We start from the raw sequence: 16,888 nt of genomic DNA on the forward strand, positions 1-16,888 counted from the left end.
CCTTTGGGGCCAAATGAGGCCTAATGAAGAGCTAACGCAATTTTTGAGTCTATAAGAGACCTATAGAAGGCGTACTAAACCGATATTGGTCGCTATGTCGTAACGTAGGATGTTTGATGTTGCAACATAGGGACCAGAATGGAGAAAGCTCAAGATTACCTTCGATGTCACAACACGGCCTAAAGGTTTCGTGACACATCCCTGAAGATATCCCAAGAGGAGTATACTAACTTCTATGTCACGACACAGGTCCTCGTGTGTCGCGACATTGACTCTAGACGAGATAAAAACATGATCTAAAAGGTGTTTTGGTCCACACAATCAAACTTAAAGCTCGAGGACTTCAGCTAACCTAGGGTTAAGGACGATGACCACCTAAAATCTATAAATAGGCTCCTTTGGAACATGTTATGGACGTCATTCACTTAGCCTAGATTTTCTTTAGTAAAATTAGTTTAGTTTTCTTTCGGTTTTAGGTTTTAGAATTTATTTCAGTGTTTTTTGTTGCTCTCAAGAGATTTGAATTGTGGAAAGCATTCAAAATTTGTGGATTCGTGATTAATATCAATAAAATCATGCTTTTTCATATACTCTATATTGTTGATTTAATTAGCATGCTTTCTCTTTATATTGATTCTATATTGTCTAAGAAAAGCATGAGGAACTAATCTTTCTATAGGGGATTAGCGAGTGGAGGATGATTTTATTAACTGTTTTGTAGGGTTACTCAACGGATCAGTTATTTAGGAAAGAAAGAACGTGAAACAAACCCTAGGCTTGACAACCCCGGGAAGTCATCAAGGTGGGAATTAACCCGAAATTGGTATTGCCCATCTGTGAACACCTTCACCCCAAGCTGTCTAGACTATGAGGTCGGAAGATAAGTAGTCATTGCTAACTCATTATGTTAGTGGAAGATCAAAAGATCCTGCTACGATAGCGACTATTTGATTGACGAGGAACCCGAAACAACGGTTGATGGGGATTACTGAAGCAAACTAATCACCCATAATGAAGATTTGATTCATTCTTCTTTTCTATCTCTTGAAGTATATTTCTTTTATGATATTTTTTATTATTATAAAAGCCCTAAAAATAATTTCTTTTATGCTTTCATACTATAGCTAATTTAAAGTACTAACTAGATCTTTTAGTGTTTAGGTTAGAAGCGATCTGGCACTCGCCTCTCTTGGGTACAATCCTCGGAGTACTCACCTACTTCGTTGTAAAACTAAATTACAACTCGACCTGTATACTTGTAGGTACCACCTCGTATTTCTATATTTTATTGCAGTATTCACACTCTGGACATTAGTATGTCGAGAGGTGATCAGTCTGGCCATCATTTTTTCCATGCACAAGCTCAAATCAATCATCAGACTCCCAATTGCATAGTTTTTCCGATTTGAGTCTTAAAAGATGCAAATATAAGAAAAGATATCATTATCACTAAAATATAAGAATCGATAAAAATTATTTAAAAGACTCGTAAACTACTTGAAAGAAAGCTCATTATGTACTCAAGAGAACCTAATTTGACATATCAAATTATGACAGATTAAACTCCCCCACACTTAAGTCTTTGCTTGTCCTTAAGCCAACACACAAAACATGCAATAGAAGACCCTTGGAATATTTAGATAAATAGAAATATGAAAATCAAATATTGAATTTTAACAAGACATATCTCACATAAAACTGAAGATTGATGTTTAGCTAACTTAAATACTCCTAAAGCAAATATACCTAGTTCACTAAATTAAAGAGCTAATAAACCTAGAGGTAATTCAAATGAATAAATACTCAATTATATTATCCATCAACATAAATTATATGGATACATAGTAAACAAAAAATTCATTTAAGCTAATTATAAACAAATCAAGAAGATCATCTAAATGAAATGTTTAGGTCACATAGGTCTTTTAGGCTTGTATCATTATGAGACTTAGGGCGGTTTGGATTTCAAGCGAAAGATAACTTGAAACAATTTCAAGCACTCGAAATAGTAAAACACATGACATCATTCCCTACTCATCCTCAAATTAGTCATTAAGCCCAGCACATTATTTCTCCTTCTCTCACTTTCCTTATGTCTCCAAAGAAATGGAATATATTGTTCAATATTGGTGAATACAAAAGCTAGCGAGTACTTGCGCATTACGAAATGAAAGATTTCTTTTAAGCTATTTTTTTTTGTTTGAGTGTTTTCTAAAATTTTTCACTATTTCACTCACAATGTTTTAATCACTAACCATGTTTTTATTCCACTCACTTTGCATCTAACAATCACATTGCTTTAAACACTCATATTGCTTTTATTCACTCATTTTTTCAATACATTTAGCAAGAGTATATATACAACGTAACTTCACTTTTCTCTCAAGAAAATTTGAAACCACCAAAATGTCTTATTGGAAAAAAACTGTTTCGAAAATGATTTTTTTGCACAACGCGAAAATAAAAAATTTTAAAAATTGAGTCGGTTTGTGATATTTATAGCAATGATTTTTTTCCCAAAATAATACAAGTGTTTTGAGTGAGACAGATCCTAGACGTTCCCAGCTTTCAACCGAAGGGTATTCTCTACTATTCTTGTACCACGAACTACTTCAAGTGTGGGCTCAAACAATTATGAATCAAACATCGAACCAGAAATAATTTTCTTACTTTCAGTAGAAAAGTAAATCTCTCTCTCTTATAGAAACCGGTAGAATTGTTATTTATTAAAATATAATTTATACTTAGAAATAAATTATGACTATTTTCGGGCAGAATAACAATATCTCTAAGTTATGTATTTAGCCTTATCGGTGTCATCTATTTATAGGAAGAGGAAGTGAACCCTAGTTGAATTAGTAGAATACAATTAATGCTTATTTAATAGAAAAGGAATCTCCTAGTTGAACTAGGAGAGAAAGAGGCAACTAACCCTAGTTATTTTACTAGGATTGTTGATCTGCCATAATTTGATATGTCAAATTAGGCTTCCTTGTTATACTTAAGGAGTTTGTTTTCGAGAAAATTAGTGTATCTTTCATTGTTTAGCGTAGTTTTTAGTTTTTCTATTTAATAAGTGTTTAATGTGTTTTTGTACCCATTTTGAGACCTAAATTGGCCAAATGTGTCATTTGGACCCTAATGATAGATTGAGTGTTGTAAGAACTCAATGGTGGCACGATTTTAAGAAAATATATCACCAAGGATGGGATATCGTGATATCAAAGACTAGGTATCACGATACCCTCAACAGTCCTGAAATAAAGAGAAGAATGAAGACCACCTACAATGGTATCGCGATATCCAACCTTCAAGGAAACTTTCTATTTTGAAATTGCCAACAATATCGCGATATCCAGACCATGGGTATCGCGATATCACAATCATGAGGGGACAAAAATTTACATCAGGGGTAGTTCTTATCCAACTGAAGCACCAATAAAAAATACATATTGATGGGCATTTTGGTCAAGGAAAGTAGGTCAGAATAGGTGCTATAATGAGCAAAAATTTGGCTGAAGAGAGAGAGGAGGCATTAGGCACAAATTTTAGTCATTTTCTTAGTTTTTCTTTCATTTTCTAGGGTTTTAGTTCTTCTCTTCCATAGCTATAGATTTAATTTCCTGCTATTTTCTTTGTGTTAATTTACATTCTTAGTGTTAGTTAAGTTAGTTAACACTGTAGCCTAGTTTATTTACATGTTTAGTACCTTAACTTTGTTTGTAATGACATTTTAATCTCTAGTTTAATTTTTTTTCTGTTTGTTTTCTTTTCATCTTTTAAAAATCTCAATTTTATTGTTCTTGTTCATTCATCTTGTTGTTAGTTGTTTGTCTTTCAAATTAAAAACCCAAGCTTTCATTTTTTTTATTGAGTTTTATGTTCGTGGCTTTCATGGTTGCTTCTTTGATGTTTGTTAGCTTAAATATGGTAATGGGTAACTAAACCCTATGGGGGTTGGTTGATGGATATGTGGGTAACTTAATTTTTGGGTTAGGGACTAAATTGTAATAGATTGGACTAAATTGAATAAACCTAAAAACTTAGGATTAACACCCTTAAGGGAAAACTAAGATAAGTGAGACCGAGAGGTAACTTTATTGGACACTGATTCTTTAGTTCTGAGTTAGTTGAGTGAGATCGAGAGATAAATCGAACTAACTTATCTAATTTGGTAAAACTGAGACTGAGAGGTAAAATGGAGCTACTTTAGTAGTTTAAACAATTTAGATCCCTAATTCGATGATTAATGAACCACATCGAAGTCAACCAACCATCGTTCATTATTGATTGGATAGTTATAACTTTGCATAGTTTACGATTTAGTCCCCTTGTTGATTAGTTAGCTAATTAGTTTAATCAAACCTGAGCAATACTGACCCAAACCCGAAGAGGGAAGGGAAATAACATGCTAAGGCCATTACCCTTAGATCTGGAGCGCTAGTTAAGGACCTTATATGATTACCCTTAGATCTGGAGCGCTAGTTAATGACCTTATATGACTGTTGAGTGGAGAGGAGGTAGTACAGAAGGAAGAGAGCACTCTCACTCCTAGTCTTGGAGATGGGGTGGAAGAGAAAGTGGAAGATGAAATTGAACCCCAAACAATCTGAGTCACAGGATAGTCGCATTGTACCATTGAGTCAAGTACCCGTACCGTTTCCAACCCATCTTGAGGAAAGAAAGAAAAAGACTGAGGAATTTTTACCTTTCCTCAACATGTTTAAGGCGTTGAATGATAATCTCATGTTGTTAGTTCTCCTAGAGAAAATGTTTAAATGTGTTAAGTTCCTTAAGGAAGTCGTGTCTAAGAGGAGAAAGATCGAGAGACGAGAGCAAACCGCTCTTAACACCGAATGTAGTGCAGTTGTGTCAAAAAAAGTTCCCCTAAAACTTAAAGACCCAAGCAACTTCATAATCCCTATAGAAATATGATGAGTAAATTTTGGGAAAGCCCTTTGTGATTTAGGGGCTAGTATCAACCTCATGCCATTATCAATCTATCAGAGGTTAGGATTAGGAGACCTTAGTGAGACCTCAATGACTTTGTAACTTGTCGATCGCTCTTCAATTTGTCCTAAGGGAGTCCTCGAGGACGTATCAGTTAGAGTTAGGCAATTCATCCTCCCAGTGGGCTTTATCATGTTAAACTTTAGAGAAAACCTAGAGATTCTTATCCTACTAGGAAGGCCATTTTTGGCAACCTCTAGGGAGACTATAGATGTCAAAAAAGGGGAATTGATGATGGAAATAGGTAGGGAGGTCGAAATCTTTAAGTGTTTGACCCTAATCTTAGTTATAAGGAGACGTCACTCTCTCAAGGGTACGAGTGTCAAGCGATTGAGATGATATCTTGCAACTAATCTTGCAACTGTTGTGAAATGGTGTGAACTTGCAGGTTTTAGCTCAATACAGAAAAGGATCTAGAAATGAAATAAATTCACTAAGCCATGGCAATCCTTTAGTAGCCTTAGTCGGGTGATGACAAAAGGTGAATTAAAGTATCGATCACACCACATCAGTACCACTTCGGAGGCGTAACCGATTGCCCTGAAGTTAATTTGTAATGACAAATTACAAATTTGTAATTAAAGCATCGATCACACCACATCAGTACCACTTCGGAGGCGTAATCGATCGCCTTGAAGTTAATTTGTAATTTTGTCAAGAAGGCAATTCAAACTAAATTTGTAAATATTTGAATGATCTGATCACGGACTCCATTTGTTTTCCTTGTTTAGTTTAGGTTTAAATTTGAGCATGTATAATTTTTGGACTTGGTAGGTTAGATTTTGAATAATTGGGAGGTTAGATGACAATTTTGTATGTTTTGGGGGCACCTTTCCAATGGTATTGCGATATCCAATGAGGAATATGATACCTTTGAAAGTCTAGTGAGGAGGCCAAAAATTTTTCGAATATCACAATACCGGTCCCTTGGTATCACGACATCCTTGGTTGTTTCAAAAATAAAAAATTTGGTAAAGTTACACTGGTATTGTGATACCCAAAGCAATTTCAAAATAGGGGGTACAAAATTACAAGGGTGTCACGATACGCATGTCGAGTCAGGAAAAACACTTGTTTTGAATATCGCAATCCGCATGTTTTGGCGGCTTTTAAACCCCCAAACACCTATAAACCCCAATCTTTTTAATTTCTTATGCCCTAGACACCCCAATAACACTCCCCCTCTTCATCTTCTCCTCTATTTTCCTTTTTAATCTTCATCTACTCTTCTCATAAATCTGCCTATTTGGTGTTATTTTCTTCTTCTTTTCATTCTTATCTGCAAGTTTTCCTTCTCCTTGCCTTCGAATAACGATGCTACATTGCCTCCAACTGCTTTGTCGTCGCCATCAACACAGTTTTACAATCTAAAACTCCTTTTCCTTTGTTTTCTTTGAAATTTTTATTTTTGTTATTTTTATTTTTTTAGTATTGCATTTTTTATTTGGTTGTTGGTTAGTTTATTAATTGTTAAATAGCTTGATTAAATAGTAAGGTTAGTAAAATGCTGCCATCGGCGGTGGTTTTGAAGCGATTTACAAATAAAAATGTTGAAAATTATTTTATGTCAACCCAAGGGCGAAAGTTCATTCTTGAACGTGGTTTCGACCCAACCTTTTTTGTAATGAGATTTGGGACTTAGTCTGTTACCACAGGTTGTTCAATTGTTGTCTAGTCCCAAAATCAATCATGGTTATCCCTATTGTTCTCGAGTTTTATGCAAATTTAAAAGTTTACGGTGGAAATTGCGAACCAGTTTGAGGACTAGAGATTGACATTTCCCCAAGTGCTATTAGTGAGCACTATGGCATTCTATGGTATCAACAAGATGACATTGAAATAATGGATTTAGAATTTTATAAAAATGTTGACATGGACACCGTTCTTGCCTACCAAAAGAAAGGTAGAGGGGAATGGAAATGGGAACAGTACAAAACTTTTCCCTATCATTTAATCAAGCAATAATGTTCCCATTAGCAAAAATGTAGATGCCATTTATCTCGACCCGTATTAGTCCCGTGCTCAACACTAACACAATTAATACTTTTTGAGCAATTTTGTTGTTGGCAATTTTACAGCGAAAGCAAGTCTGTCTTGGCACATGGATCAATCAGGAGACGAAGAAGTGTGTTAGGGGAAGCAAAGTCGGCATCTAGTTCCCTCATCTTATTACTGACCTATGTCATAAGAAGGGGTAAAGATGAACCTGACTGAGTAGTTTCACCGCCCTATATGGAGTATTATAGGCGATACCATAATGCTTCAGTTCCACGAGCTACAGCAAAAAAAAATTCAGGAATGGAATCAGAGGCGCAAGGACAAAATGGAAATGCCTCCGACCCTAAAAAAGAAAACCACAACAAATAAGGTCGATGAAGGCACACAGTGGCAACTTAAGTTGTTCAACGAGGTGTGCTACAAAACTCAATTGCTCAAGGCGATGAAACCATTAATGGACTGATTTGGGATGAGTCACCGGATAGAGGGCCCACAATGTCCTAAAAGAGCAATGCATCCGCTAGCAGCGATGAAGAAGAAGAAAAAGAGGAAAAAGAAGCAGATGAGGATGATGAAAAGATGGATTGGAAAAAATCTGGTTTGAAAAACAGTTTTCTTGCGCAACGAAAAATTAAAATTTTAAAAATCGATCCGGTTTATGATATTTATAGCAATAAACCCTAAATTGAAATCATATTTGTGTTTTTGAATAAATGGATCCTTGTCATTCCCGGATTTCAACCAAATGATATTTTCTGCTATTCTTGTACAAGAAATTATTACGAGTGTGGGCTCGAACCAATTGAATCAACAAGAGAACTAAAAAACAAATTCTTTTATTTTGAGGTGAAAAGGAAAATTCTCTCTTCAAAATAGAAATTGGAAAAATTGTTATTTAGAAAAATATATATATTTAATAGTTGAGAAAGCATTCTCTTTATTTTTCGGTAGAGTAGCAATATCTTAAAGTTATGTTAAATAGCCCTACCAATGCTATCTATTTATAGGGAGAGAAGGTAGAACCCTTGTTGAATTAAAAAGGTTTATTTCAAATAGAAAAACAATTTTCTACTTAGAGTTGTGGGTGGACAGCATCCCATAGTATTCCTCCTATGGTTGTCACCCCCTACGTGTTCCATAAGGGGATTTTGGGTCTCTCTTATATCGGGTTCAATTACGAGTACTTTCTGAACTTTTCGATCCAATACTTTATAATTTAATCCAACCCGATTCTATTTTTCTATTTCCCAAAATAAACTTCAATATTTTATATTAAATAATTTTCTCATCCCAATTTTATCCCAGTAAAATTATGATGATTTTACTCCAGATAAAATTTCTGAGAAAATATATTTAATATTTTACAATTCAACTTGTTCATTATAACTAGGGGTGAGCAAAACTCGATTCGACTCAAAAAAATCGAAAAAAAATTTGAATTTCGAGTTAAACAAATCGAGTTATTTGAGTTAATCGAGTTATTCGAATCAACTCGAATTTTTTTTTTCAAATTTCGAGTTCGAATTGAGTTGAGTTTTCGAATTCGAATAACTCGAATAATTCGGATAATTCGAATATCAAACTATAATATTTTACATTTTTACCCCAAACTCCCAAACCTTTTTACTTTTCTCTCAAAACTTTTACTCCTTCCCACATTCCCCCCAAAACTTTTACTCCCCTCCCCTCCCCTCCCAACCCCCCAATCTACCCAAAATCCATTTCCCACCAAAATTTTACTCTCCCATTTACTTTTTCTTAAAATTTTACTCCCCAAAACCCTCAAAACCTTTTATTTTCCCCCAAAATTTTTACTCCCTCCCACTTTTCCCCTAAAACTTTTATTCCCTTCCCATCTCACCTCCCATCTACCCCAAACCCTCCCCCCTCCAATTTTTTTTTTAATATTTTCCCTCCAAAATTTTACTCCTCCTATTTACTTTTCCCCAAACTTTTATTCCCTAAAACTTTTTATTTTCCCCCTAAACTTTTACTTCTCACCCTTTACTCTCAAATAAAAAATCAAAATTATCCAAAAAAAATCACTAAACATAAATAGTAATAATTTTATTTATATCTACTATTGATATTATTAAATTAAATTTCACATTTTATATTATTTATATTATTGAATTGTTTAATCATATTGAATAATTATATTAAAATTGAATTATTAATTATGCCATAAAATATTTGTGTTAAAATTTTATATTGGTATCAATTTCACATTTTATTTTTAAAATAACTTTTATTAAAAAAATCATATTTTTACATTTAATATATTTTTTAATTCCAAAATACATAGCAACAAAAATCTGAAGATAATTGAAACAACTAAGCAAGTAGAGAAGCTAACCAATATATAAAAAATTTATAAATAAATTATGAGGTGATGAAAGTTAATAAAAAATTTGATTAAGGTGAACAAATTTTATTACGATGGGTGGCAGTGGTTACAATGACCCAAAATTATTTTTTAAAATTTAACTCGAACAAATATATTCGATTCGATTCGATTTGATTTCCATCTCACTCGACTTGATTCGAGAAAACTTCAAATAAAGTTAGGATGATAAAGTGAGATTCGAAAACTCGAGTAACTCGAAAATTTTCGATTTGATTCGATCGAATGCTCACCCCTAATTATAATCGTATGATTTATTTTCATTTTGGGGATTTGAAATAGCTCAAAAATATAAACTCATTCTTCCAATTATTTTTGAGTAATCCATGTAAATTTGCAAATTAACATTTCTCATTTTCATTTCCATTTCCATTTTAAGAAAACCACATTCATTTCCAAATGATTTCATTTCTCAATTTCGAAGAAAACCATAATCATTTCTGAATGTTTTTTCATTTCTCTGTTTCACCATTTGTAGTCATCTTTGTTCATTTTGATTCAAACACGCAATTCATTTCTGATTTCAACAAGCTAGCGAAGGGACCAATTGGACATATGTAATTATAACTCAAATGATTTATAATTTTTAGCTTTTCGCCTACTAATTATAAACTCATTTAGTCAAGAAGTCATTCCACTATAGTATTGTGATTGAAATCTCCCTAACAACATACCATTACAAAAGCAACTACTTAGTGCTCGTCCAATGACATTGTCATAAGTGTGTTACCCTTATAGGATATCATTGATCTCTTTGGGATAATAGTCGTTCTCCTAATATGATCCTATTTTATCTCATAGTAACCATTACATCTCCCTTAATGAAAAGTCAATCACCATAAAATGAGAGGATATCATTTACTCATATCTCAAGTTATGAATTTCATTGTTGTGAATGATGCTACATACTGCTGAAGTCGTACACCCAACGCACCAGCTTTCAATTTCTTATATTTTTGAACTCAAACTTTTACTTCCATCAAAGTGTACGAGTCACGCATACATAGTTCGTCATTCACTCAGGATTTAGGTATGTCACACTATGAACGTCACAAGTGAATAAATTCATAAACGGATTCAGGATCTATTCTTCTTGGGTCCAGTCCGATATACTGTTAGTCCAATCAGTAACATCTATGTCTCTATCTTCTAAGAGTCATTTGCTCTGATGCTCAAGAGAAAGCATCTCCCCAATTAGACTTGATAGACGACATATTAGTTCATTTTCAATTAGACTAAGAACATGTTTAGGTTCGTCTATCAATATAAGTTGTCTTTCTGTATTACGATCCAATCACGTAATATCGTTTAGTATTAGTTAAACATTAGACAACCAGTGAGCAACATTTGCTTTCATTTTGCTTTGTATGCAAAAACCATATGAGGATAATATAAAAAGTATTGTACTTCATGAATAATGTTGTTAATCAATTTGTTCAAAAAATTACAAGTATACTTAAATAAATATACTACACTTAGGACACCAAATCCAACACAATGACCCAACACCGTATGTTGACAAATTTGAGGCAATGTTCGCTCCCGAGTGTCCTGTCACTACAAGGGTAGTTTTCAAAGGCCCAAGACCACCGACGCATCAACGCTACAGCCGAAAAAGGCAAGGGAAAGGTGATAGCTGGATCGGAGCGAGACTCCGATGAAGATTAGTTACATGTTTTGCATTTTTCTCTTCTTTTATTTTATATGGCATGTAACTATTAAATTACTAAATTTCTTTTTCGAATTTGAATTTGGACTTCCTTTTTCTATTTATTTGCTTTTATTATTGGTATTTATTTGTGTTTTGTCTTCTATACAACCACCCACCTGGAAGTTACACAATATTTTGAAAATATTATTTAATTGAAAAATTAATTTAATAAATATAGTCCATTTTGAGAAATAGAAAAAATTATAAAGTATTTAAAACAAAAATGCAATAAATCTAGGCAGGAGAAAATCGAAGGCATCATGAGTACAGGCATATATGCACATAAAAAAAAAAATTCATTCATGCAACACATTCATGCACATATATCACTATTTGGGGGTAATTGTGAACTGATAGTAAGGATTCAAATGTGAAATTACAAGCCTTGTAATTGTATGAGGAGCTATTCGGTTTCCTTTCATTCTAGAGCCTAAAACCACTGAAATTATTGGCATTTACTACCTGTACTGACAGTCCTGTATCAGTGGAGACATCCTGTTCACAAATATGTACTAGTAATTGCCCATTCTCATTTTCTCAACACAAAGATAGAGCTTCCTTGCTATCTGTTGAGGCCAAAAGAGCTAAATACTCCTGTATTGCTTCACCTTCTTTTGTAACTTCAATGTCATAGTCTGATAACGCATCTGCTTTTCCTATGTCTCTAGCAAGTTCATCTTCCATCTCCACATCCCGTTCTTCGTCTGCAGTTAATGGTCCTTCAACACTATCAGGGTTCAAATTGCTAGCCTCTGAAGCAGGATTCCCGCTGCTGTTCGCATCAAAAGCCAGGAGTGGATCAACTTCTGGCAGTAGTCGACTCATCGTTTGCTCCATCGTCTCACCAGCCTGAACAACAGCAACCACTGAACCCAGGAATATATCAGAATATTGCTAGGATAAATACTAGTCAAGTTTATGGGAGATAAACAAGTAATGATTTCAGCAAAACCTTTTTCAAATATAATCCTCTTGAGCACTAGAAAGCTTTCACAACTACATCCAAATTTGGCAACAAGGTACGTCAAGTAGATTTTCCAATAAACTGGAGAGATTGCAACATGTATTTACCATGTTGAATCTATAATGTCTTTTACATGAATTCTTAGTTTGCACTACTGATTCTTTCGAGTCGTGATATGTTTTTCTAAAAAAAAGCTTTTGTTTAATTGTTTCAAATGACTAGTGAGAAAAGCATATCCTTTCCCCTTTCTTCTGGCTTTGGCCATTATTATTATGGAACATAACAGGGTTTAGCTATATATCTCACAAATTTTAAATTTGTTCGCTCACCTCCACCACAAACATGCAAACTATATGAAATTATTATTGGGTTACCTCTAGTTACTAGAATATCTACTATGACAACCATAGAATCTATATCATAAAGATGGAAATAACTATGAAATACCAGTATATCAGTTCAGAACTATTTCATCATTACCTCTAGATCTGTCAAATCCCATAGATACAAGCTCTTCAATTCTGGCATTTACAGCTCGTTGCTCTCTTTTCCTTTTCCTTGACTCAATATCAAGCTGCAGACAAACATAATCAATGATGGCCACAGCCAATAAAATTGGAAATTAGGAAAGCTTCATGCAAAAGCAGTCAACCTGGATGGCAGAATTAGTTTCTGGATTTGTCAGATCATCTAACGCCTTTTGGAAGTCATTCTCATTCCTTCGAAGGGCTTCAGCAGCAAGTTTCTTCTCAAATCTGCCAAATCTTAAAGGTCTTAGCATTTTCAATTTAAAAGAAAAAGGACAAAAAGGAGGGTCACTTGAAGCAATGATTGTTAAACTTGAACTTTCAAAATACACCAAAATGATGGTCATCATATCACATCAATGAAGATTTAAAAGGACAAACAAGAATACAGCAGTGCCCAGCTCACCCAATAGCCACCAATTCTTTCAATTTCTCAACATTCACTGCCTTCTTCAATGGTGTCACTCCATATTGCTTTAGCTCCCTGAAAACTTGTTACATTAATTATTTGTACATAAAAGAAAATGGCAATCATAAGAGATCTTAAGTATATTATACCCACATGATTTCTATTTTATGCTGGATATCATCCTCCCGCTTTTGTTTTCTCTTTGCCTTCTCCTCAAAAAGAAAATCAACAGCTCTCCCGATATCTTGGTTGTTCAATCGTAATGCCCTCCTTGCATCACGTTCCTTAAAGCCCATGCTCATGACATGAGATAAGGCTTCATCAGGCACTTGTAACTGATATAGTCAGAAAAATAAAAATAGGGCTTAATATTGGAGAAGGATGCAAAGAAATATGGTTAAGAAAATAAAAGTGGAAAAAAAAAATGGAAACAACAAAATGATGGCTGAATGTGGCAGAAGGAAGTAAGAGATGAGCATAACAAACTATTGATGTATGTCATTTCTATTATATTTAACCAATATTTTTCATTATATAAAAGTAGCAATAGTACAGAAAGCAATTTGCAAATCCAGTCTTGTAATTCTTGGTTTATAGATGTGCTCAAAGGATAGCTGCATGTATGCTGATAAGAGTATATATAGGTTATTGAGATGAGAGGAGCTGTAGTGGTCCCCCTCGCCCGGGGGGGGGGGGGGGAGGGATATAGAAGAGCTAGCTGCTTTGGACTGTAATTATAGTGACCTGTGAGAATTTTGCTTGTGCAGATGTCAGTGCCTTTTTAGATTTATCCAACTGACCATTATGATATGCCACCACCCCTTCCAACAACTCCAACCTCATATGTCTACAAAGAAAGTATCCAAAAGAGATAAGCTTAACATCGCAACAAACAGCATTCTCATTCAAGGCCAGAAACATAGAAATTGAGCCACTGAAGCAGTTTTAAGAAAGTACTCACAGTGCAAGCTCTGGCTGGCAACCAGCTTGAAGGAGTCTAACACGGGAAAAATCCTTCCCGTGACAACGCTCAAGTCCTTCTCTGGCTTTTTCAAGGCGTATTCCTGCAACTGAAAGCCAACTGATGTCTCGAAGCAAGAAATAGCACCACACCATGTCTATTTGCAGTATCGGTACATTGTCAATAAACTGCAAGCAAGCACATACAGCTAAAGTGTATAGGATATTGAGTTGATTCAAATCTAAAGAACAAGCATGCAATTATTCAAATAACATATGCATGTTTAAGATCATATAAGGATTAACTAAAGGCTAAATCAACTTTTAGTTATATCCCTAAACAAAAATCTGAAACACAGCATGGGTTAAGTTATTCAGAAAAAGAACCTTCTTCAATTCTAAGAAGGAATATCTTACCTCAAGGACCTTGGGATCACAAAGTGAGAAAGCCTCCTACAAGAAAGAATATAGAACTTATATTAATTAATTGTCAAACTCAAAGAAAAATATTTCACCTTAACCAAATTATTATCTTTGTTAACAAGCTATGTTTCTCGGACTCTTTTCCCTAAATCACATGTCCAGTTACATATCTAGACGTGGATGCAGAGATACAACCCTCCAAATATATGGAAAACTTGGAAAGATTTATTATATCCATGTCAAAGGCATATTTGTATCTAACACTCATCCCCCAAGTCTGATTAACATAGCAGACAAGAAAGTTTATCAGCTGCTACTCTAAGAATCCAGATTCAAACAAGAAAAGTTTAGTACTGTAGAAGCAAATGAGGAAGGATACTAGAGACTGACCTCACCCATGGTAAGCACTTCCAGTGCGTCTTTATACAGTTGTCTCGTAAGTAGATTCTTTGCATTTTCATGAAGCATCAGACCCATCATCACTGCCCTGTTTAAAGACCATTCATAACTTACTTCAGTTTAAAAAATGGGGTCAAATGTCTTAATACCCTAGGGAAAATTGACATACCGCTGATCAGTCTCAGTTCCTAATTGTACTTTTTGCCCTCCCTGGTTTTCAAGTTCAATATTGAAGTCTTCAATTGGTAGTGAACCATCTACATGTCTCTTGGAAAGTGCAGTGGCTGCTGCCCTGCCCATAGAGATAACTATGGATTAGTCACTCGTTAATTTGCAAAACGATATGCAATGGTACTTACAAAATGAACAGAAAGGAACTATTATCCATCCCACCGAATCTTGAAAAGATGATCATTTCATAATGCAGGAAAACTGTAAAACTGTAAAACTGTAGCATCCATTAAACTTTTCAAAGGTAAGATGGAAGTCTTTGGTCCATCTAAAACGTTCAAAGAGGAAGACGCATTTTTCAGAGTATTCCCCCACTTCGAAAAACAACAGTAGACGCTTGATATCATCTCAACTTAAGGTAAACCATAAAGGACCAACATCTCTCAAAGACTCAAACACTGCAAAATACTAACATTTGACACTATCAATTTAATCATAGACTTCAAAATACAGTACCACAATGATTCTAAGACAGAAAAATACTACAATTCCATCAACTACATGGAAATACTTATACATCCCAAGAACACAATTCCTTTTGGCATAATAATATATGATTGATAACCCTAAACCCTAAAAGAATGAACGTAATCATAAATTTCCTTATTATAAGAATAAATTTGGTAACTTCGATTAAACCCAGAATTTCAATAAAACCAAGAACCCAATCAACCATTAAAAAGAAAAAAAAAGCACTCAGTTTATACAGAAATATTGAATACTATTAATTACGCATTTAAAAGAAAACAAAGGGCGAGAGAAAAGGAGAGAGTTGACCAAAAAGACTCACTTGACTCGAGCAAGTCTGCGAGAGCGTTCTTCCTCGGCCATCAATTCTTGTTCCAAGGACTTGCCTTCATCAACGGAGACACGGGTGGCAAGAATCTTAGCATTGTTTCTGATACCCAATTGGGTTAAGTTTTGAGAGCCATCGCCATCTTTCAAAACTTTACCAGCAGATATAAGGTTGATAGAGTCAGGACGTTGGGCATTTGATCGTTTGGCGACCTCTTCCCTCAGCATTGCCACCGTCCAATTCTCCAATTCTAAGTCTATCACCCCTACCCATGTCCCTGCGATCCTCAATTTCGCCATCCCACAATATAATTTCCTGTTCTCCCTTGCAAGAAAGGAATAAAAAGTCGAATGTGAGAAAGGGTAAAGACTTCTCCAGTGAGGACGGGGCGTCTTATGTGTATATATAGAGGTTGTAGAGAAACAGATAGTAAAGTTCAACGGTATCTTAGTGAGCAAGTTCATGAATTTTTATGGTTAAATTCTGCTATTAGTCCCTTGTACTTTACGAGAGTTGAAAATTTAGTCCCTATACTTTTTTATCAATTTGATCTTTTTTTTTTTTGAATTGATCACTTTTAGTCCTGTACTTTTTAAATTTGAAGTGTTAGTCGTGGCCCAAACAATATCAATTAAATTTTTTGGTTAAATTCAATTACTAGTCATGTACTATATGTACAGCTATAGATTTAGTTTATTTTCTCCAAATGGATCATTTTAAATTCCTATACTTTTCAAATTTTAAAATTTCAGTCTTAACGCAAATGATAATCGTTAATCCATTAACTGATTTTTTAGTAAGTAATACGGAGAAATAATAAGCTAAAATGGCATTATACATATTATAATGCACATCAAATTTTAGGAATAGTAGAACTCTACCTAATGAATTTAACAATTACTATTTGGTGAGAACTGAAAATTTTAAATATGAAAAGTACATAGATTAAATCCATAACTTTTACAAAATACAGTGATTAATAGAAGAATTGAACCTATTTTTAATTCCACTTCTACTTTGGTTTCCACGTGGTCTTACTTTGTAATACTCCCAACT

The 16,888-nt window shown here is 34.3% G+C and overlaps 1 protein-coding gene across 1 annotated transcript; it reads right to left on the reverse strand.

Moving 5' to 3' along the window:
* Positions 1–11,400: 11,400 nt before the first annotated feature.
* LOC107913058 (NEDD8 ultimate buster 1) lies at positions 11,401–16,275 on the reverse strand. Its single transcript, XM_041099260.1, has 11 exons — positions 15,827–16,275; positions 14,975–15,097; positions 14,797–14,893; positions 14,401–14,436; positions 13,985–14,172; positions 13,768–13,870; positions 13,177–13,358; positions 13,021–13,098; positions 12,740–12,842; positions 12,568–12,661; positions 11,401–11,989 (listed from the first exon to the last, which is right to left on the reverse strand). Exons 1-11 carry the CDS (start codon positions 16,129–16,131, stop codon positions 11,661–11,663), a joined length of 1,638 nt encoding a protein of 545 aa, XP_040955194.1. The 5' UTR covers positions 16,132–16,275; the 3' UTR covers positions 11,401–11,660.
* Positions 16,276–16,888: the final 613 nt, after the last annotated feature.

This window comes from Gossypium hirsutum, chromosome D08 (genome assembly GCF_007990345.1).
Source record: "Gossypium hirsutum isolate 1008001.06 chromosome D08, Gossypium_hirsutum_v2.1, whole genome shotgun sequence".
NCBI lineage: Eukaryota > Viridiplantae > Streptophyta > Magnoliopsida > Malvales > Malvaceae > Gossypium > Gossypium hirsutum.

Bases quoted from the DNA above. Each gene is read 5' to 3' on its own strand.
- LOC107913058 (XM_041099260.1), bottom strand. From the start codon at position 16,131: ATGGCGAAATTGAGGATCGCAGGGACATGGGTAGGGGTGATAGACTTA. The intron at 14,437-14,796 runs GTCAGTCTCTAG...TCTTTCTTGTAG, and splicing joins AAGTGCTTACCATGGGTGAG to GAGGCTTTCTCACTTTGTGA. The intron at 13,099-13,176 runs GTGGGTATAATA...ACAAGTTTTCAG, and splicing joins CAGCATAAAATAGAAATCAT to GGAGCTAAAGCAATATGGAG.